This window comes from Lactuca serriola, chromosome 1, assembly GCF_051521515.1.
Source record: "Lactuca serriola cultivar US96UC23 chromosome 1, Lser_US96UC23_V15, whole genome shotgun sequence".
Classification (NCBI taxonomy): domain Eukaryota; kingdom Viridiplantae; phylum Streptophyta; class Magnoliopsida; order Asterales; family Asteraceae; genus Lactuca; species Lactuca serriola.
In genome coordinates this window covers 3,943,751-3,966,201 of record NC_136408.1, presented here as the reverse complement: position 1 = coordinate 3,966,201, position 22,451 = coordinate 3,943,751, and the positions used below count along the sequence as shown (strand labels likewise).

Genomic DNA, 22,451 nt, shown 5'->3' with positions numbered 1-22,451 from the left:
TTGGAATGTTTGGATTAAACGATACCTGTGTTTTGACCATAATAAAAATGAAATTTTTACCCTTGATTTTTGGGTCGTTACAGGAGCACTCTTTGTTGTCTAATTTATAAGTTATACTGGTAATTACAGTTATAGAATTATCCAAGTGGGAGACTGTTGGATTAGGTGTCTAAGCCGATAAACGAATTAGTATATACTTGAATTATTAGCAAAGTCCTTTTGAGTTGCTCTCAAACCTAGTAATTGAATAGGATGAGTTTTAGAGAGAGAGAGAGAGAGAGAATGATTTATTGATTTATTATATGATTAAGAAATAACAATAAATGAATTTATTAATATGTTATGACAATAATATATTAATTAGAAATAGTATTATTGAATTAAGAATTAATCAGAAATTAACTAGAATTAATTTTGGGATTAATTAAAAGTGCAAGTGTTAAAGTGTAATTGTTTACTAGTTGAACAAGAGAGGTTCCAGAACCTTCTTTGGAATGGGTGGACGGTTTTTAGGGTATTCTAGGACATCTGGAATATTCTTTATAGATAAATAGGAAGTTAGATAATTATCAATTTGAATTAATATTATTTTATTCAAATTAAGGTTATCTAGGATTTCCAAGTTACACTATGTAAAGAAACCTTGGCCTTGGATTTTTGGCCACTCCTCCTTTACAAAAGATAGCCGAAAATTCAATCATCTCCTTTCCCCTCTCTTAAGCCTTCTTGTTGTTAGGGTTGGGTGTGAAAGGCACGAGAAATCTGGTGCTAGTTTCCAAGCAACTACAAGAGGGATTGTTTGATTGCTTACTACAACAGTCAAGAGGTATGTTTTCTTTTATGAATTTTGAAATCACCTAGGTTTATAGGGTTCTTGTTGTTCAATAAAATGCTACTTCAATAGAGTTGTGACTAGATCTAATAGGTTGCATGTACCCTTAAGTATATAAGAATTTATCCGCGTTATTGTATGTAAAACCCATCAACGGGTGCGTTCATTACGTAGCTACATTAGCAAACTTAAACAATACTCTTGATAATCCATATGTTGACCCAATGTACTTGGGAGCATTATTCCATAATTCTTACAAACAGACCATACATGGGATGAATGGAAGCAACATGTGGCCATAAACAAAGCCAAAAACGTTGTGAATTTGATGTGTCTTCTTCCACAATTGTCTGACCTCCAGAGTGAGCTCCTTCTGCTTCGGTCTTGTATTGGGATTGCTAAGATTTTCTTTGGGTTGAGGACGTGTCAACCCATTCACATGGAGGAGGCGGCAATATTTTTTGACAATGGGTTGCGCGGGGCGATTGAGAAAATTATGGTTTGTGGTGGCCCTTTCTTTGGCAACATACAGTGGCGAATTGCTTCCTTACCCATTAGGTTTGGTGGTGTGGGTTTATACTCGGCAGTAGAGGCTACCTCATATGTTTTTGTTGCCTCAAGGGCCCAATCTTGGGTATTGCAAGACCACATCTTATGGGATAGCGACATATATGGTATGGATTCTGATTATGATTGTGCATTGGCTTCTCTTCGTAACAATACCACATTGGCGAGTTTCCTTTTTCGTAAAATTGTCCAAGATATGGAAGTGCATCTCGACATAACGACTCGACACGAAGCGGTTTTTCAGTGCTTACGTGCACCACATGCTCAAGATTTTCTTCTAGCTATCCCTATAGATGGGTTTAGCCAACATATGTCTCTTTTGGATTTAGCCAATATTCTGAGCTGATGAGATATGTTTGGTGTGTCGTAAGACATGTTTGGACTCTTTTGGAGAGCATGCAGTTCACTGTAAAAAACTCATGGGGTTCAAATACAGGCACGGAATGGTTAGGGGTGTTTTGTTTGACATATTTAAGCGTGTCGGGGTTTCCGCCAAGAAAAAGGCACCTGTGAATTTCTTGACTGACCTGGCAAAAGGAAGGTTAACCGTTAAACCGACGGACATTTTGATTTTTGGATGGGTCGAAGGGAAACATGCATGTATGGACCTTACAAGGGTATCTCCTCTCGTGGGCTTGAGTCCTGGGGGTTTCACGGCGGGACAGACTACTATAAAAGTTGCTACAGGCAAAGTCACCAAACATGAAAAATCGTGCATAGAAAATCAACACGTGTTCATACCATTTGCATTTGATACGTTTGGTTTCCTCGCGCCGGATGCGGTAGAGCTTTTTAATAGAGTACAACGGATCATACATAGCAATGTTATATCCCTAGATCTATAGATATAGTTTTTAAAAGAATTAGTTTTACCATACAAAAAGGCTTAGCGGCGTAGCTTGTTGTCCATTTGTCATCTCACTCGTTGTACGATGATAATTAAATTAATAAAAACTGAATAAACAAATCATCTTTAAAAAAAACTGATCATTCATGTTACTTGATAAATCAAAACAGAAATACATAATGTATTTTACATCATTGTGGCAATATAAGTTTACAACTCATAAAATTCTATGTACGAATATGAAAGTATGAAAGTATAAAGAATAGTGTTACATGCACAAAACAGCAATGTATGTTATGCCGATAACAAAAACCGATTTTATTGCTCATTTCATGATACCATAATTCATATCAAACTTTTCACAACTTAAGTTTTTTGAAATCAATCTTCGGAACAGCATACGAATAAGCCTCATAATTGATGTTTTGACCCAAACCACTCATTTTCGTAAGAGCCGTAATCAAATCCACCTGTAAAAAAAAACAACAACAAAATCAATGATTCCATGTCCACCGTATTTGATAATTTACCCATTTTTATAATAAATGATTTTTCGTTTTTCAAACTTATGCATTTTAATTTTAATATTAATATTTTGTGCTAATTAACCTCATAGTCGGTCTCTGAGACAGTCTCTCTGCTTCGTTGATATTTCTCAACCCATTTAACAACGTCTGGATCCGTTGCTAATTTAGCTTCCGTTGCTAATTGGTCAGGACCCAAGAATGCTGACATCACTGCTAGCTGTAATATAATTTTTGTAATTAACACTTTTTTCTTACAATTATTATTTTTTAGTAAAAAAAATATATATATCCTTTAAAAATCCTTTAAAAAGAATATAAAAAAAATTCACCCACCTGTCGAGGACCTAAACCAATGGCTATGAATTTGTCTTTCATTTCTTGAACACTTGCGGTTGCCCAATTGGGTACTCTTCCCTCAGGGTCGGGTTCTTGAGCATCTGACCTTCCAAAATTTCTATCGAATAATCCCCACTGTAAAATTTAAAAATATATTTTTTTTGAATAAAATAATACTAATAAAGAATAGATTAGATTTATTTATAAATGTAGGGAAAAAGAAAAACCTGTCCATTTGATCCGTAAGCAGAGTATAACAAGTTCCCCTTTTCTTCATTACCACCACATTTTCTAATGGCCGATGCCAAAAATGTAGATTTAACAGCACTTTGAGCTACATTAAATTCAAATCCCAAATTACTTAATCAAGACTTTATATTTTACAGATTTGCCCTCATTCATTTTTCCTAAACATCGGACAAACACCAAACCTGCTAATTGGATGAGATCGGAGTATGAAATTGGTCCACCTTTAGAGTAAAAATCGATCTCTTTTTTTGCTTCTTCCACCATCGATAAAGCAGCAGAAAGTCCTTTGTTTTCTGGTCTCTCAATCTCAGAGCTTCACACACACACACACACACAAAAAAAAATATAAATTCAAACATTTTAAGAGCTTTGTAACATGTGGAAGATGGGAAGTACCTGAAGCGTATGGATCCATTAGGGCCACCAGTTTTTGTTGGCTAAAAGCTTAACAATAACGAAATTAATTTTAACTAATAAAACAACTCTCACTAAGTAAGCTAAAGTGTAACAATTATATGTTATGATTCAGACCTTATCATATGTCATAGAATCATTAAGTGCTAATGTTAATAGGGGTGAAATCAGCTCTGGATTTGCCTGAAATTCAAATAACAATTCAGATTTCTCCAAAAAGGGAAATTCTAAAGGGTAAATTGCAGGAAATATCAATACGCAATGTGCTTACATTTCTTTATCTAAATATCTTATAACAGAAATATAAACTGCATGGTTTACCTTAATGGCTTTATAGAGGGTCATCTTTATACTTGCTGCCAAATAAAAAAAGAAAAAGTTCAAGTTCAAGTATCTGTAAATATAATTACTAGTGTTTGTAAACTGTAATTCACATAAACTGATGTAGTTGATATGTAATTGTGACTTGGCATCCACATCAGCAAAGTTCAAAAAAAAATCATATTATAAAGCATGAGTTGAAATAAAAGCAATTGAAGAGCTTACATTGAAAGTCTGAACGTTGTCTTCGTTGTATCAAATCAGCAGCATTAGCTGCCTCAATGAATGGGCTCGAGATTGGGCTGGAGCTTGCCACCAATTCCTATGAAGAGAGAACAACTGGCGGAAACTCAATGATCACATCATTCAAATTCATCAAAGAACTATAAGTTTTAAGTTTCTTCATATCTTAATTAACATCGTATTTTTCCCATTGTGATATTGCAGCTTTGAGTTATGACATTAAGAAGGTTGTAATTACTTTTATGATCACTGTAGTTATTGCATTAAGGTACATTGGTTTTCTGTAATCAGTTGCTACAAAATTATTAGAATTAATGAAATCGAGGGTTGAACAATAACGGAAAATACAAACTGAAAAAGGGAGTAAAAGAGAAGCATAATCACCATGCTAATGGCAGCCCCAAAGCAGTTAAGAACGTCCCTCCTTCGAACACCATTAATCTCATGGCTACCAGCATCGTCAATTTTACAACTAATGGTACCCTGTTCATGGAATTAACTCAGGAAACCATCATATCAACACACAATAATGAAAGTGATGATTATTCAAGTAAATGTACTTACAGAATGAATTGGGCATCTGGAGGAACTGTAGGAGGGTAATGGAGCTATTGGAAGCAAAGATGGGACTGTTGAGAGGAAGGAAATCAACCCCATTGTTGCTGATTTCTTCTTCGAGCTCGTGGTCTATTTGAATTTGAGATTATTATGTGCAATCCAAGTGGATGGGTGTGCGTGGGTTTTATCCTATCCATTGGGAAATTTCTAGTCCTACCTCTGTGGCTATGTGATCTTATTAGTGACAAGTCCCGGATCATTAACAGAATTTATCCGACCCGAATCCATGTGGACCAATTTGTAATAAAAGTAAATTATTGACCGATTTAACTTATTAAAAGGGTAATATATTTTTTAATTTGTATATATTTTGTCATCGAGTTTTTTTCGTTCACACTTACCCCTTTAACTTATTAAACTGTACACATCCGGTCCTTATGACCGGTTACTCTAGGTTATTCGGAAAAAATGTCTTATTAGGGTAATATATTTCTCATTTTGTACACATTTAGTCCTTAATATTTTTGTACACATTTAGTCCTTAATATTTTTTTTGTTTCAAAATAAGTCATTTTTTGTTTTTATACAAATTCAGTACTTATGAATGATTTATTTAGGGTTTTTCTCACGACATCTAACATGAGACTATCATTGATGACAGAGACGATTCTCTTTGGGTGCCCGCAGTGGCACCGATAACCCCTGCTTTTTCTATACGCAGTGTAAATTTTTCGATTTTTTTTCTTTTTCTACTTATCGGCAACACCTATTACCAAATCTTGCGCCCGCCCCTGATTGATGAGGTGTTTGGGGTTGTTGATGCTTATGTCCATGGCAGGCTTGACTGATTGGTTGTATAGGTCTTGTGGTTTGGCTTACATTTTGTATTCCGAACGTCGTAACTTCTTCATACAATATCTGATTTTAACGATCTTTATATCTACGTGTTCGTTTTTTAAGTCTGCTATAACTTTCGTTCAGATTACTCCCATTAAAATTTAATATGTTTTTATTTACGATTTTATGAAAAAAAAAATCCATACATGCATTCATAAAAATGTATGGATATAAAGATCATAATTAAAAAATATACTACTTTAACGGGAGTAATATAAATGAAAGTTGTAGTAGACTAAAATACAAACGCATAGATATAAAAATCGTTAAAATTCGAGATAGTATGAAAAAGTTATGATGTTCAAAACACATGACCTAAGCAACCAAGTAGTCGAGATCGCGATGGACATAAGCATCAAAAGCCTAAAACACCTCGTTAGTATTGTTCCATGTAAGATGTTGTGAGAAAACTTAAAAAAAACATTCATAAGTATTGAATGAGTACAAAAACAAAAATAAATTATTTTGCAAACAAAAAAAATTAAGGACTAAATGTGTACAAAAATATTAAGGATTAAATGTGTACAAAATAAGAAATATATTACCCTATTAAGACATTTTTACCGGTTAACCTGAAATCACCAGTCATAAGGACTAAATGTGTACAGTTTAACAAGTTGAAGGGGGTAAATGTGAACAAAAAATAAACTCAGTGACCAAATATGTACAAATCGAAGAATATATTACCTTTTTAAGTCATTATCCCTTATTGAAATTACATTAACAATTTTATTTTATTTTTGCGACCGTCCTTACGATAATTTTATTGTTGCGATTTGCGTCCATGTTGGATATAAAATGACAAGACTTTGTATTAGCGCCTTTCTAAAAAAACTCATTCATTAGTTTTTTAATTTTCAAAACTCATTGGATTGTTATGAAAATACGAAAACATAAATATTTTGCGAAAACAAATTTTATCTTACAAAAATCAAACGCATGTCCTTTAAAAATTAAATTTATTAGTATTAAATTAAAGATAATAAGTTTATATTAGAGATGTTATGATTTGGTACATCAAATATGTAAGTTTTTTGGATTATATAAAATAAAAATGGCATATTGTTTTTTTTAACTGTTATTTGATAAGCTGTTTCCTACTATAAGAAATTGTTTGTTATGCATAGAAAATAATTTACCATTTTACCATTGTTAGTTTGTTACAATCCTAAAAACTTTATGGATGGACCTCATTTATTTTTCATGACAAGTGCATACACACATGTTAATTACTCTTTTACTTATGTCATTAAGTCATTTATGTATATAAACAAAATTTGCTACCCGTTCAAAAACAATTTATGGATTTAATATCACATAGGTTTATTCAAACATTTTTTTTAAAACTTCATCTTAATATCATATAATTGATAAACACTTTCATAAAAAAAAATACATCGGTTGTTGTAAATAAGACGTATAGAATTCGCATGTTTACGTTACCGAAGCTAACAGAACAAAAGCGAACAGAATGAGGAAGAAGATGGACGAACGTATTAGACCTAGACATTAAAAAAAATCTTTTGTGAAATTTGTAATTTACTCGATGGAAATTACATATAGTAACTTCCGTTTTTTTATTGTAAACTATAATACATAAAGTTTTACTATTAATAACAATATACTTTTCTTTCTATAATAAACTAAAAACTTACAAAATGATAACATATACTAGTATGTATTTGTCTACATGATTAATTACATTAATTTAAAAAACAAGATTTTTATTCTGTTTTAATGTTAACAATAAAATATTAACATAAAATATTTATTTTATCATTTAAGGCCTGAAAAAGTAATTATCTATCAAAGTTATTTAAAATATTGAATAACTTTGATAGATTTTTATTATGTTTTAATGTTAATAATAACATATTAATACAAAATATTATATCAGAGGGTATACCATTCACGACCTGGGCTCTTGGCCAAGTGACAAGGCCATCATGAGCGTGCAAACCACCCACATCGTTGTGCAACAATTGTTATGAGTCGTCATAAACATCATAGTAGACCACACCCAATCACCTTTATTCTTCTTCTTTTTCTCTTCTTCACAATGAAAGTATATCGGGCACCACATTGGTGGTTTTGTAGCGGTGTTGTTTGCTGACATGGAAGCTTTCCACGTCCCTTGACATGGATAGCATGGGGAAAATACCGAAAAGTTTTACATCTTTATAAGTTAGTCTTTATTTATCATTTTTTAAAGTGCCCCTCAAATTTGTTTTTAGACCAACTGGTATACATATAACGAATGAGAGTGTGGTCTAACTGGCCACGAACCACAAATGTGAACACCATCTCAATGGTTAGTGATGGCTAATGGTCGTTATCAATTGTGGTGGGGAGGACGAACCATCAAAACCAATGAGCTTTTTTTTTTCTCTCTCTCTCTCTCTAACTCTCTCTACCTCTCTCTATATTTTAAGTAATTAAAATTATATATTTTTTATATAATAATTAAAGAAATAAGAGGGCTATAATGGTGTCATATTAACCTTTTAGTGGTTGTGTCTGGTGATGAAACGACACCCACCACATTAGTGGTTAGTGGTGGATACTCTGAATGCCCTTACAAAATTGGTTTGTTTTAAAAAGAATTTCACAAATCTAAAATTACAATCCTATGTAAGGTTGTCAAATCGCGATTTGATCGTACTACGATCATAGGTAAGAAAAACAAGTTGGGTTGTATATGGATCACATTTGAAGTAGGGTCAAAGGATCATAGGTAGGATCATAGAATCAGGATCCGATTTGATCCTATCTTCCCTTTATTTATTTATTATTTATTTTGAAAAAAAATGAATTTACCATTTTATATCTTTTATCTTTTTACTAGTTTATCATTTATCATTTTGTGTTGTGGGCTGTAACTAATGTTTTGAAGTTTTTATAACTTTTGAACGAAAAACTGAATATTTGAAATATTTTTATGTTTTAAAATAATAAATTAAAATTATGTTTTATTTTGTAAGATCTTAGAATCTCAATCCTGATTTTGCAAAATCAGAAACGATCTTACGTAAGATCCCGATCTTGATAACTTTAATCCTATAGATACTATTTTTTTTTTCAAGTTCACTAATTTTAAATTATATTTTTTATTTTTTTTTAATTATCATAGATTATAATTTTATTTATTTTAAATTGTAGGGATTTTTTTAAAAGATATTTAAAGCTAGCACTTAGAAATTTCTTTTTTATTTAAAGCTAGAACTTAGAATTTTTTTTTAACGATTGACAAATTTCAGGTCGTAATTATTAGAAACTTCAAAGAAAAATCTAAATATAAGATAATCTATATTTGTAGTTTATTAAAATAATATGTTTTAAACAATATCTTTTTCGGCAGAAATTTTATAAAAGCAAACCACTACGGCACTACCAAAAGAGAAAAACACAGGGAAAAAAACAAAAACTACAAAAAATTGAAAGGGCAGTAAAAAAAATAATAATAACATTAAAAATAAATAAATAAATAAAAAAGAAGGGGGCAAAAAGATCCAAAAATAAATACACACAATAATTCGTTTGGTTTCGTATTTAAAAAAGATCCAAACCCAATAATATTTCCGAATCGGGTCTATCCAGTCCCCTCAAAGGAAAAGCTCTATAAATACAAGGATCTTGCAGGGAATAGAGAAATTGTACCAAATATTGTGAAGCTTTTGGAGATAATAACTGGTGAAAGGTATGCATCTCTCTATATTTCTCGTATCATCTTCGATCTGCTTGTCTTACAAATTAGGGTTTAGGATATAACGATTTTCCATGTTTCTGTTAATTTCGCTCTTGTGTTTTGATTAGGGGTTCCCCAAATCTTTCCTTGATCAATTTTGATATTAGGCTGGTAATAGTTGGAGAAAGTAATTCGCGTGTGGACATATTGTTTGATTTAAGCATGAATTAGTTTGCTTCGTGTAGTCGTACACCTTGTAAAGCCCTAATTGAATTTATGTTGCTCATCCCCTTCGTCCCTAATTTTTCTGTGTTTGCATATACCTTTTGGGGGTGTTATCCTATGGAATGATTATAATGTAACTGTCAGCAGCTTATAAAAGATTTTAAAATTCTTCAAATAGCCGAAATTGGGGCAAAATATGACGAACAGATTAATGTGTATGGGGGTGCTTGAATGTGCCTTTAAACATATTATTGCGACTTCAGTTTTTTTAGGGTTAGTTAAAGAATTTACTGTAATTTCGATTAGATGATTATTTAGGATCAAAAAGTTCAGATTTCAAGAACAGAAATATGAAATTACCAAGCTATCATCATCTTCAAATCTTCAATCAACATATTTTCTTTTTCTTATTTTTATTTTCTAGTGTATTTGGTTTCTGATTTGATATGTAGTGCAAATCTTTATTGTCTTTTAAACAACTATTACAATTATTGTAGATGGCTCGTACTAAGCAAACTGCTCGTAAGTCTACTGGAGGAAAGGCCCCTAGGAAGCAACTCGCAACCAAGGTATCATTCTCTCTCTCTTTTTTTTTTTTTTTTCCTAATCCACCCTTTTTTACCATTTGAAATTTCTACATTGTGGGTCCCAATTTTGCTTGATGAGAATTGAGAAACAGAGATCTTAATTAGTTCTAAAACAAAGTTATGATTTTGATGATGTGGCATGTTAGGCTGCTCGCAAGTCTGCTCCAACAACTGGAGGTGTGAAGAAGCCTCATCGATACAGACCTGGAACTGTTGCCCTTCGGTTTGTACCTTTTTAAGTTCATTTCACTCAATCTTATATACTGTTGATTGATGATGTTTTGATGGTATTAATTAATATGATGCAGTGAAATCCGTAAGTATCAGAAAAGTACTGAACTTTTAATCAGGAAACTGCCTTTCCAGAGGCTTGTTCGTGAGATTGCTCAGGATTTCAAGGTCAGTAGATCATATTGTATCATCACAAAACAATCTTAAAGATAATAAAATTGGTGGTGATTGATTCTTAAAGTGTGTTGCTATTTTTGGGATTTGCAGACAGATCTGCGTTTCCAAAGCCATGCAGTGCTGGCACTCCAAGAGGCAGCAGAAGCTTACCTTGTGGGGCTGTTTGAGGACACCAATCTGTGTGCAATTCATGCCAAGCGTGTTACCATCATGCCCAAAGACATTCAGCTTGCTAGGCGTATCAGAGGGGAGAGGGCTTGATTTGTCATCCCATTTATGTTTGTGTTGCTTAAATCTAAATCTAGATGTTATGTTATGTTTGATATTAAGCTTTCTAGTTTGTACCTCCTTAGTGCTAGTATCAAGTTCTATTGTTCTTGAGATTCATGTTGTTGGATGATATTATGGAGATTAATCGTTTGTTTAGTATTGTGGTGTTTATTGATCTTTTTATCATGCTCGTTTTTTTGTGTACAATAACTAAAATGTTGGTTATTAGGGCTTCTGAAAGCAAGGGGACATTTAAATGTGCATTTTCAAAGCGATTATTGAGACCTTTAGGGTTTAGGGTTATGTCTATGGTACAATTTTAGCAAGGAGCAAAACAATGATGGAATAAAAGTGTGTGTTTTAGGCCCAAAATGAGAGTTTCAAGTACTTAGGCTTAAGGGAGTGGCCTCGCCACAACCCTCGCCAAGTCTACATGGCAACTCGCTACTACACCATATCTAGGCGCTATGCTCATGCGCTATTTCAGGTTCGCCATCCTCTTGACGAGAAGAAAGAGAGCAGGATGATAAAGAAAGGTGGTCCCATTTCACCTAGAAAGGTGGTCCAATTCATCTTTTGATTTATTCCAGCTTTAACGTCTGTAATTCCACTTTAACAAGTTGTACCCTATTTTAAAGTTTATATTATTTAAATATTTAAAATAAACATTTAATTGATTAAAGAAAAAAACATTATCTTTTAAACACATCTGGCTCTCCATATCATCTTTTTATTATGCTTAGGTGTCAAAAAAATATGAGGTGGCAGTGTTTTAGCATATGCTACTAAATGCTACCATTCCTTTCAGCCTTATGGTTTATGATCCGTAAGGAATGAGGTGGAGGATGACGTTGCACACGGTAGAAGGTGATTGGTTAAAGTGGAGGGCAATAATAGGTGTTATGTGTGACAAGAAAGTACTATTGAAACTTAAGGGAAAATTTTATAGGGTGTCCATTAGGTAGGCTTTATTGTATGGATTGAATGTTGGCCGATAAAGAAAGAATATTAAAAGAAGATAAAGGTTGTAGAAATGAGAAGGTTTAGTGGAAATGTGGCAAGTCATTTGTTGGACATGATACCAAACACGAAAATTAGGAATTCTTGTGGTTTGGTGATAACGATTGTTAAGACAGTTTAGGCTACTATAGTGTCCGATGCAAGGAGGAGATGTAGGTCGAGAAGAAAATGGAAAGATAATGTTAGGTCAAACATGAAAAAGTTAGGACTTACTGAGGACATGACCTAATATAGGAGATTGGAGAGGCTTAGAATTTGGGTTATGGAGTATTATTGATGTAGCTTAGGTCATAGATTCCTCTTCTTTGTTTATGCCTCTCGGACACTCTCTTAGGCTACACGATGTCATGGGGTTTTTGTCGATGACATTTCACTATTGTCGTTGAAGAGTTATGATATGCATTGAGAGGCTTTTACAATTAGCATCACATAAAATACATTACATGGGATTTAAGCATTATATTTTTTAATTAAAAAAAAAAGTCGGTAGGCAAGGATGACACCACACCCACTGGTAGACAAAAAATGGTTAAGAATTGCAAAACTTATATAACACCAAATTTTGATAGGTAAAAACATCACTACACTCTTCAGCCTTACCTAGTTTTGTTTCTCTATTCACTTTCAACATGTGTAGCTAGTATCTGCTAAAGGTTTTCTTTGGGTGAATGTTTTTACCACTTAGGTATTTATGCATGCTCTCTTGCTTACCCTCACTCCTCTTCTCGTACAGATTTATTATGTTTTTTCAACTTATTTTCTCCTGACTTACACCGCATTTTATTCATCACAGACTAACGCTTTGTATGTAGTGATCTTTCATAGGGTTGCAAAATTGTTATTTTTATATTTTCTTTTTCTAGCCGAAGGGATCTTTCCTTCATTCTGTCTAGGCCATCTGTGATTACAAAATTCTGTTTTCTAGCCGAAGGTCTTTTATGGAAGTGGTTTCCTACTCTACATCCCCTTTACCCTATTTAGTATAGAAGTGGGGTAATGTTGTCTTCGTCTTGTATTGCATTTGATTAGCATTGAAGTGGACGAGTGGCATCAAAAATATAAGTCTAAGATGGGACATCATGATTCATGACTTATTCTTGATCCTCTTGTCTGTGTTAAAGACATACATGAAACGTCTTCATACTCCAATTGCAGTCTAAAGAAATTAATAAGATAATTAGTTAGATTAAATTGGAAACCTAGCGGATTTGTGAAATGTTGCACATAAGAAAGATTGTATTTAATGTGTAGTATACTTATACTAATAACTTTCTTCTTCTATCTTTTCTTAATTTTTATTGCTCTATTAATAACATTGTCTAAGAATGGATTGAAGAATACACAAAACTCTACTCTAAGGACACCAGTACTAGTACTAGTACTAATTCTATATCAAGTAATGTATCCCTTTCTTTTTTTGTTTCTCCCACCCAATAAACCATCTCTCCACAAATCTCATATTTTTGTTGCTCCCCTCTAGAAACCTATCTACTTTTTCCCCCCAGGATGGATATGGATATACAATGCCTGTGATTTTACCCAAAAAGTCTCTGCTTCTCAAAAACAACAAGAGCTTATGTTTACGACTTTTTGATGATTTCATTCTCTGTTGATTCCATTTCCATTTGACACAAGCAATCAGGCAAAGGGTTGACATAAAAGGCCTCTTCTGAACGAAATCTATCCGTCCCTTTTGTCCCTGTGATTGGACCTTTTCTCTTCCGTGGTGACCCTTGCCTGCCATTAACAAGATAAAACCAAATCAAATCAAAAAACATTAACATCCCCATCACTAGATGACCATTTTAACCCTTGTGAGGTCTTTTTGATCACATAAAAACGACTGACAGATAGCGTTGGAGAGACCAGGAGCATACCGTCTTTTGTGGATCTCAATTATCCGGCTCGAAAGTTTCTTGCCTTCTTTCATTGTGCCATTACTAATTTTATCAAAAATACGAACAAGAAGTTTTCTGATCCACAACAACAACAAAAAAATAAATAACAATTACAAAGCTAGTAAAACAACATTAGTAGCAAAAGATTTACCTGTCAGGAGAAATAGTTTTTCTGTGGCCTAAAAACCGCCTATGACCTTCAACTGCCCTTGCCATGTTCCCAGAATAAGAGGGAATGAAAATATCACTCTCCACTGATACAATATAATCCAAAGCTGCCATTTGAGATGCATGCTCAACAAACGGATCAAGCTCCTCAACACTCGCCAATTTTTCCTTCACAAACAAACACACACACACATATATATATATATATATATATATATATATATATATATGAAAAAAATTTGGATTTGCTTCAAATTCAAATTGCCAAAACTATTACAAACTACACACCTTTCTCATTAACGTGGGAAAGCGAGATTGAAGAGCCTCCATACGTGAATCACCACCATAGATTTCTCCAGCTGCAATATATATAGGAGTTGTTGAAGGGAATCCAAGGGCTCTTAGGAAGATTCCAACTTCTTTTGGAGTCAACGGACAATACCCTTTTGCTCTTTGTTCCATTGAATCAATGTCTTTCACTTTCCAATACGACGTATTCTCTCTACCAAAAAAATAAAACCATTACATTTAATGTCAACAAATGTGCCTGATAAATAGTATTATTTATTGTTGTAAAATATGTTTTGTTTTTTTTTACCTAATGGAAGTAAGCTCATTAGCTTCTTCAATGGATAAATCATGTGTGCATCCACTAAAAGCAAGCATGTCCTTTTCATATCTCAAATGCAATGCAATGTAAGGTCCATAAGCCCGCATCCTATCCACCAACAGCTACAAACAACAAATTATTTACTTTAAGGAAAACCCACAATTCAATTTTAAAAAAAAAATATATATAAATTATTTTAATTACTTTTCCCATTGCTTCTATACGAGGTGAAAAACGTAAGGCTTTGTAACATGCACGACAACGTAGCTTCTGAATATCAGGTGGAAGGTTATTATTGGCTAGTCTTGAATCAGATTTAGCTGCCCGAATAACCTAAAAAAAAATAGGGATCAAAATTGTCACAATTACAAACAAAAACAGTGGTTAATTCAATTTTCAAATTAATCATCTTTTTTGCAAAATGATATAAAATTTTGTACCTGATAATCATCCCACAAGCTTGCTATTTCTTGCTCATAGTAATCAATCCCAGACCAGCTTCTAAAGTGCTTCACAGCTCTAGTAGCACTCATCAATTCTTTTGGAAGCTTTCTGATTATTTTCACATCATCAGCCAATGAAGTAATGAAATAATCCTCATCAAATACATCAGAGAAGTTGCTGCATATTCAAACATGTATAAACTTTATTATATCAAGAAACCCAAAACTTCAAATTTCAATTATTTTATTCATTTAAATAAAAATGGTACCTTGTGTCCTGCCAAAATGAGCGTTTATCAAGCTCTGGAACCACAAGAGTTGCATTTATAATACGTGCAACTGCTACCATATCACATATCTGTGAAAACAAGTCACGTTTAATGTACTTTCATTGATTTGTTTACAAATATAAACAAGAAAATTTCAAAAGTACAATGATTTGATAAGGAAAAAACTGAAAGTATGTTGTTATGTAAGAGAAACATACCCCAGCACGCATTTGATTGAGCCCACCATTTGTATGAACAAGCAAGTAGCCTCGAGTTTCTTGTGGAACTAAGTAAGATCATTAAGGTAACATCATAAAATGATAACAAATAAATCATTTTTTTTTATAAATTTAAGAAGCAAAATCATGAATTGCTAACCTATATAAGATGAACTTGGATCAACACAAGGGGCAAAGTCACGGTTTGGTGGAGGCTTCCATAACTTGTGGGAGTCCAATGAGCTGTTGGCACCATCCAACTGTCAAGTCTAAAGGAGTGAAAACATGAAAGATCATTTTTTCAAACTTATAGTATTTTTTTATGTTTTTTTTTATATTTTTCAAGAATGATCAAGTTAGAGTGGCTTGAAAAACGCATTGACTCTTCCTTAATGACTCGGGCACAAGGATTTCGAGAGAGATCATTTGTGAAATGTTAGATGAAAGATTTTAATTCGATTTAAAAGATAAAAAAAAAGTAGAAACTGGAAATCATAAAAGTTATCTGTTGAGTGAATCACATTAACCTTGAGAGCAGGGAGAGGAGCTTTTGAGAAATGTGGTTGAATCCAGCTTCGCTCTTTGCTCAACTTTTGGTATCGAATTTCATGTTGCTACAAACAAAATCAGACATTTTTAAGTTGAAATCCGATTAAAAAAAACACATAAAGTTACAAGAAACAGTACTTTCGGTGATCATAAGACGACAAAAGATCATTAAGAAGTAAAACCAGAAAAAAAAAAAAATCAAGAAATATAACTTTTTAGTGTCCAGATTCATGTTGCAACAGATTTATAAACGAACCACGATCGGTGAAAATCGCATTCAACAATTTGAGAATACCCACAAAAAAAAAAAAGAACAAAAAACAGAGATTTAAAAAAGTTACGGAAAACCCTTAAAATCCCCATTTGATCACAAGAAAAAATTAACCAAATACCTATAAAGTTAGCAATGATTTGCCCAATTTCGAAACTTTTAGTGATTGAAGTTTTGAAAAATAAAGATTTGCTAGCATAAGAAACCTTCAAACATGAATTTTTAGAAGATGAATCTTTAAATCTTGGTTTAGAACAGTAAACTATTGAAAAAAAATAATCACATTCTTACCACTAAATTAGAATCAATTCAAGAAGAGTAAACTAATTTATATAACAACAAATATAACACGAAAACTAAAACCCTAGTTCAAGATTTAAAACCCGTATTCAGAAAGAGGTAAAGAAAAATCACCGTTGGGAGCTTGTAAGGATCAGGAAGCATAGAAACTTGTGAAGGAGGGAAGAACAGATGCAAATGAGCAGAAAGCAAAGCCACCAATGAAATTGAAGCTATTGCGCACGTTAGCAGTCGCCGCATTAACCCTAACTTCCTCCATCTCTTTTTTTGCATCTCTATAATATTTCTTTTTTACTTTGCTGAAATCAATGAAGAGACCAGTTACACACACAGCACCAAGAACACACACTCCTCTTTTTTTGTCGATCAAGATCTTCAAAAAGAATGATTTTGCCAGATGGGTTCCGTTCTTTCTTTCTCTCTCTATATCTACACGTTGTATATATATGTGTTGTTTTTTTATACTTTCGTCGACGTCTAATGCTTCTGGCCCTTTTCAAGTAGGGCTTGGTAAGTTTTCAGCAAAGAATTTTGTACATTTATTATGAGGATGACTATGTGCTAATTTAAATAGGAAAACAGAAAATTCGGTGCAATTTTGGATTCTTATGTGAGGATTTAGTTTCATCTCCAATATTTTGTTTTGTTTCTATTTTAATTGAGTTATGCTATTCATATATTCCATTATTAAATACTACTATAAGTTTTTATTTTAAGATGTTAATATTTATTTTATGAAATATATATTCTTAATTAATTTTTATACACTATTAATTTGATGTTATTATTAAATCAAAATGGTGTACAACAAATAAAACAATATGGAAATAATAGCATCGTTTTAATTTAATAAAATTATATATATAAAGGATATATTTTTTATTTATTGTTTCTTTAAATAAAAATAGAGAAAACTCCAATGATCCTTGTGGTTTCTTGTATTTTTTATTCAATATAAAATAATTTCAACTTACACTAACAGTTTAGAATTTGACTTTGGTCCCAAATAATTATTATGTATTTTTTATTTGTTTTCTGATTCTTCATTTGTTGAATATTTTAAATTTTTAGAAATTAAAATAGAGCCTATCGCCCACTTTCTTTTTTTTAAACATCTCACATATACAATTTTAAATGTTACTACTAAACATATATTTATCTGAAATTTGAACTTTCAACCCTTTAAGTTGGTGTATGGGTCACACTTATATACACCCACAAAACTCCCACATCATCATCTTCTCTCCATCACTCTTAGGTGATGTTTGTTTTCTTTGAAATAAAATATCTACAGTCTGTGGATCACGTCTGTAGACCTCTGTAGTAAAAAATGTAGACCAAACGTCTGCAGTCTGAAAAAAAAAGATTGTTTGTTTTTTAACATTTACAAGCTACTAAAATAAACTGGAATCTAAATAAACTGTTTTTTTTAATATTTTTATAAATTTGTTATAAATAATTAACAAATCTATATCAGCTTTTATGTATTATTATATAAAAACTTAAAATAAAAGTGGCACGAATTAACGTATGGCGATAATTCCTTTGGGAGCATTTTTCCATAGTTCGTCTGGAATGATGAACTTGCTTGCAAGACATAAGGATGCACATGTGTCTACAAAGCAGTGTACCCTAAATTTCTTATATCCTTTGAAGTTAAGGAAATCAGAAACATAAATAGAGTTTGGATTAGTGAGATTCATGAGAGAATCATTATTTTTCTGGAGGTTTGCAAAAAAATGGTTAACCTCTTCCTTCTTAAAAGGTGGAGTCTGTTTAAGGCTATTCTGAGTCATCAGTAGTTGATTCATCTTCTTCTGAGGATGACGAGGAATTAGTATCAACATGTAAAATGAAAACATGTTGTATACCAACGTATTCTTCTTCAAGAGCTTCATAGCCTTCGTTATTAGCAGTTTGTAATACCTTGACCTTGTCAGGGTATTTTTTTTTCCTATTTGGACATTCATTAGCGTAGTGTCCTTCTTCATTGCAGATCCAACATCTGCATTTTTTCTTTCCTTGTGGGCAGGAAGTATTCTTTTTAGGTGTTTCTTTCGAAGATTTTTTGAAGTATTTTCCCGGAGAAAATCTTCTCTTTTTCTTCTTCCAAAAAGATTTGTATTTCTTTTTGTTTTTATCTTTATACTTCTTCTTAGTATAGGTTTTCCTTCTGATATCAAAATCTTTGAAATCAGACAGAATGTTACAACAATCTTTGCTTATAGTTTTAACTTTTTGTTGTTTATATTTGTCTTGACATATTCTGTCAATTTCTTCTTTTGCAATTTTTGTTGCATAAAAAAGACTGGTTTGCTGAATTTCTCCAATGGCTTTTTTTTTCCATTTTTCAGTACAGATTTCTCCAATGATTGGTATTTTCATAAGATAAGCAGATATTCATTGTGAATATTCACTTCTCTGTGGAATATCATAAAGATATGATTCATATCTACATGTGTATTTGTCAAGGAGACAAATATCATGTAACTAGAGTTTTGTCATTGAGACTCTTGCTATGTCGACTTTCTTATTTATAGTGAAGTCTTTATTGGAGACATAATCTAGTCATAAGAAGGTAGTGTAAATGACATTTATAAGACTATCTAAAAGGTCTAATCCATGTAATTCCTCATTCCAATTATTATTTCTAAGGAAGTTTTGCATAATTTCATCAGTCTTATGTTCTAAAAGTAGGAGAACATTTTTTGCATTTCCAAATTCATCTGGGTTTTTTTGTAACAAGGAGCAAAAATACTTTTCAAGTTATTGTTTATTTGCTCCGATATAACTTTATGATAAAAATTGTTGGTTTTGATCTAATCTCAACTGATACAATGTGCTCTTCTTGGATCTAATTTTGCATTTATTCCCTTCTCTTTAAAAGTTATTGTTTGATCTCTGTGCTCTTCTTTGATCTTCTGGACTTTCGGCTTTAGAAGAGGTTTTTTGGTTTGATTGGCTTCGTCATTGAAGGTGGCAAAACTAAGTCGTGCACTTGTTTCATTTATGAACTTCTTGCATGTTACTTTATCGACCTTGCAGAAGGTCTCTATAATTCCCCAGTCTGTATGTATTTCGGCATGTGGCCCTTTGTAGATTACATAGAATCTTTCAGCTTCTTTGTTAAGAGCCTTTTTGTAATCTGATTTGAGCTCTTGCACAAATTTGTTAGTAGGTGACAAAATTGTCATTTTACTGATTCCTTCAGTACAAGGGTTGGAATTAACCAACAAGTTAGTTTTTCCATGTGGAAAAGGAGTAGTTGTCTCCTTTATTATGCTTTTTAGCAAAGCATCAGCTTTCAACGGATTTGTTGTTTCTTTACCAGGTGCCGTTTGCACTGGAATAGCCTTTGTTTCTAAGCTTTTGCTTTCCGGTACATCGGTGACCGTTGCTACTTGTTCATACAAGTTGATTTTTTTGTTCGATTGCTGATAGCTCTATGAGGAGCATTTGTTTCTTCATCCTCAAGGATTTGAGGTCTTCCATTTTGTAAATGTTTTAAACTCTTTTATCCTCCCCCTCTCTTTTCTGTGAGTGAAGTTTGTAAGGAATATGCGTGGGGATCATATCCTTTTATAGGGCTCGAGTGGATCAAGTAAGATCATGGATGATGTAAGACATACCTGAAGTCATGGGTGAGACAGTCTGCCAGCATATTTTTATCTCCTGCAAGATATTCTATAGTAAAAGTATATCAAGTATATCGAGAGAACCACTCTTTCCAACGTATTAGTCGGCCTAATTTGTTGTCTCCTCCAATTTTAGTTCGGAAAAAATAAGTAAAATTTTTATTATCTGTACGGACCAGGAATTTTACCGGTGTTAAATATACAGAGAATTTTGTAATAACTCTTTTTACTGCGAGTAATTCTTTTTCATTGCTATGATAGTTTTTCTCGGCTGCTTTGAAACTACCAGAGGTGTACCTGCACATTTGTTCTTTGTTTTTGGAATTTTTGGCTTTTAAAACTCCTCCCCAAAATTCATCAGAAGCATCAGTTTCAATAATTAAACTATCTTCAATGTTCGGAAGATAAAGCTTTGGAAAATTGATTAAAATTTTTTTTATCTTTTTGATGTAAACTGGTATCAGAGCCTTGTTAAAAATGGCATTACGTTATAATAAAACACTTTACAGTGAAGTTTTTGAAGGAATTCATAATATCGAGGTTGAAATTTCTCATCATAAAGAAATAATTTTCAATAATAAGAAAAATTTAGTGCATATAAATTTTAGAATTCTACAAGCACAAAATAAACATACTCACGAATATATGCCAACCATGGTTACTATACGTAAGTATCTCCTTCATAAGCAAAAAAATACATCAAGAACACCTTGATAGAGCTTTAAACTCAGTTTCAGAACTCAGAAAAAGAATTTTAACTTGTTAACAATTCTTAAAATGAATAATAAAAATTTCAACAATTATGAAGAAAATAATTCAGAAGAAAAACAAATCTTAACTTATGTTGAAGATGAAGACGACTTTCATGCAAACCTTCTAATAAAACAAGACCTTCTCTCTCGAGTTAAGAAAACAGATTTAAAAATAAAGAAAGAAAACATTTTCAAAAATGTTCCTTCTAAACTTAGTATTTTAAACCCTCTAAAGAGGAAAAATGAAATTTTCTACTTTGTTAGTACTAAAGAAATGTATGTAGACATAAAAGACACAATAGGAGCTGTTTTTCTACCCCTTTTGACTAAGGAGCAAATAAACAATAACTTGAAAAGTATTCCAGTTGAGATTAGATCAAAAATAAGAATGGTCCATATCGGAGCTATAAAAATCTTGATAAAATCCCAATTCCAAGCAGGAATAAATTATCCCATAAAAATGGCCTTAATTGACAACAGACTGACCGACAGGACTGCGTCTTAGGTTCTGCTAAAGGAAACCTTGCTTACCAAAAGTTTATGTTTTCAGTCTATCCAAAGTTTGCTCTGGATTTGAAATTTGCAAATATAGATAAAACTTTATCTTTTATACATCACTTTGAGAGAAGTGACCTTATGAGTCCAGGTGAAAAACCATTTACTATAACCTATCTCATAGGATATGCCCTGACCAATAGTCACCATAGCATAGACTACAAGAAAGACGAGTACATCGAACTAGACGACGTCTTCTCAGAAATTGGCCATGTCAAAGATAAGCAATTATGCGACATAAATCCTCAAGAAAACTATTGGGTTTTAAACATAGCTAGAAATAAAAAAGTTCTAGGAGAAACTTTTAGACCAAGAATTTCTATGGATTCACTCCACGTAGGAGAAAGCTCAGAAAGAAAAGATAGTAACTTAATAAGAAACATGTCTTTAAAAATTGATAGTCTACGTCAGAATATCAAACAAATCATTGAGATCATAAATGAGTAATAAAATAGATTTTCCTGATTTTTATAAAAAAGGTAAAATAGTCAAAATTAAAACTCTTGACGACAATACTAAAAAGAAAGAATACGTTTTCTCTACTTCTGGAAAAGCTGGTATTCAAACAAATGTAAATCATTGCAATAATCTCAACCAGATCATTGCAAGACGTCTTTTAAAGACTTCAAAAATAAGCCATTACCTTGGTGTTTCAAAAGATATTTCTATAGATATTTCAAAAAATAAAAAACCTTTTAATCAATTTAAAAGTGATTTAGCTTCCCTTAAAAATGATTTTGAAAAATTATCCGAAACAATCGAAAAACAAAATAGGTTGACTATAAATTAACCCAATC

At 32.4% G+C, this 22,451-nt stretch overlaps 3 protein-coding genes across 7 annotated transcripts; 1 reads left to right on the top strand and 2 right to left on the bottom strand.

Moving 5' to 3' along the window:
- Nucleotides 1–2,371: 2,371 nt before the first annotated feature.
- On the bottom strand, nucleotides 2,372–5,062 carry TL29 (ascorbate peroxidase 4). Its single transcript, XM_079023477.1, has 11 exons — nucleotides 4,901–5,062; nucleotides 4,721–4,819; nucleotides 4,319–4,415; nucleotides 4,094–4,128; nucleotides 3,890–3,955; nucleotides 3,755–3,795; nucleotides 3,541–3,671; nucleotides 3,337–3,443; nucleotides 3,107–3,244; nucleotides 2,856–2,990; nucleotides 2,372–2,716 (listed from the first exon to the last, which is right to left on the bottom strand). The coding sequence occupies exons 1-11, from the start codon at nucleotides 4,991–4,993 to the stop codon at nucleotides 2,606–2,608; spliced, it is 1,053 nt and encodes a 350-aa protein (XP_078879603.1). The 5' UTR covers nucleotides 4,994–5,062; the 3' UTR covers nucleotides 2,372–2,605.
- Nucleotides 5,063–9,350: 4,288 nt separating this feature from the next.
- Nucleotides 9,351–11,125, top strand: LOC145084682 (histone H3.3). The gene is made up of 5 exons (XM_079023466.1): nucleotides 9,351–9,488; nucleotides 10,199–10,270; nucleotides 10,435–10,511; nucleotides 10,597–10,687; nucleotides 10,787–11,125. The coding sequence occupies exons 2-5, from the start codon at nucleotides 10,199–10,201 to the stop codon at nucleotides 10,955–10,957; spliced, it is 411 nt and encodes a 136-aa protein (XP_078879592.1). The 5' UTR covers nucleotides 9,351–9,488; the 3' UTR covers nucleotides 10,958–11,125.
- Nucleotides 11,126–13,242: 2,117 nt separating this feature from the next.
- LOC145084102 (O-fucosyltransferase 7-like) lies at nucleotides 13,243–17,231 on the bottom strand. Of its 5 annotated transcripts, none has more exons than XM_079023427.1 (12): nucleotides 16,827–17,231; nucleotides 16,120–16,206; nucleotides 15,753–15,852; nucleotides 15,593–15,660; nucleotides 15,375–15,463; nucleotides 15,103–15,283; nucleotides 14,867–14,995; nucleotides 14,651–14,784; nucleotides 14,341–14,554; nucleotides 14,036–14,220; nucleotides 13,864–13,959; nucleotides 13,243–13,723 (listed from the first exon to the last, which is right to left on the bottom strand). In XM_079023427.1, exons 1-12 carry the CDS (start codon nucleotides 16,983–16,985, stop codon nucleotides 13,567–13,569), a joined length of 1,599 nt encoding a protein of 532 aa, XP_078879553.1. In that variant the 5' UTR covers nucleotides 16,986–17,231; the 3' UTR covers nucleotides 13,243–13,566. The 5 variants fall into 5 exon arrangements, with proteins under 5 accessions (XP_078879553.1, XP_078879568.1, XP_078879561.1 ...); XM_079023442.1 differs by having other exon boundaries at nucleotides 15,753–15,861; nucleotides 16,827–16,841; XM_079023435.1 differs by lacking the exon at nucleotides 16,120–16,206.
- Between the last annotated feature and the right edge of the window lie 5,220 nt (nucleotides 17,232–22,451).

What these genes read in the sequence shown, in the direction of transcription:
- TL29 (XM_079023477.1), bottom strand. Translation starts at nt 4,993, where the DNA reads ATGGGGTTGATTTCCTTCCTCTCAACAGTCCCATCTTTGCTTCCAATA. An exon ending in CGATCTCATCCAATTAGCAG is followed by an intron (nt 3,444 to 3,540) that starts GTTTGGTGTTTG and finishes AATTTAATGTAG; the next exon opens with CTCAAAGTGCTGTTAAATCT. An exon ending in TCTCAGAGACCGACTATGAG is followed by an intron (nt 2,717 to 2,855) that starts GTTAATTAGCAC and finishes TTTTTTTTACAG; the next exon opens with GTGGATTTGATTACGGCTCT.
- LOC145084682 (XM_079023466.1), top strand. Translation starts at nt 10,199, where the DNA reads ATGGCTCGTACTAAGCAAACTGCTCGTAAGTCTACTGGAGGAAAGGCC. An exon ending in GGAAGCAACTCGCAACCAAG is followed by an intron (nt 10,271 to 10,434) that starts GTATCATTCTCT and finishes GTGGCATGTTAG; the next exon opens with GCTGCTCGCAAGTCTGCTCC. An exon ending in AGATTGCTCAGGATTTCAAG is followed by an intron (nt 10,688 to 10,786) that starts GTCAGTAGATCA and finishes TGGGATTTGCAG; the next exon opens with ACAGATCTGCGTTTCCAAAG.
- LOC145084102 (XM_079023427.1), bottom strand. Translation starts at nt 16,985, where the DNA reads ATGCAAAAAAAGAGATGGAGGAAGTTAGGGTTAATGCGGCGACTGCTA. An exon ending in ATCCTTACAAGCTCCCAACG is followed by an intron (nt 16,207 to 16,826) that starts GTGATTTTTCTT and finishes TTTTGTTTGTAG; the next exon opens with CAACATGAAATTCGATACCA. An exon ending in GTATAGAAGCAATGGGAAAA is followed by an intron (nt 14,785 to 14,866) that starts GTAATTAAAATA and finishes TGTTGTTTGTAG; the next exon opens with CTGTTGGTGGATAGGATGCG.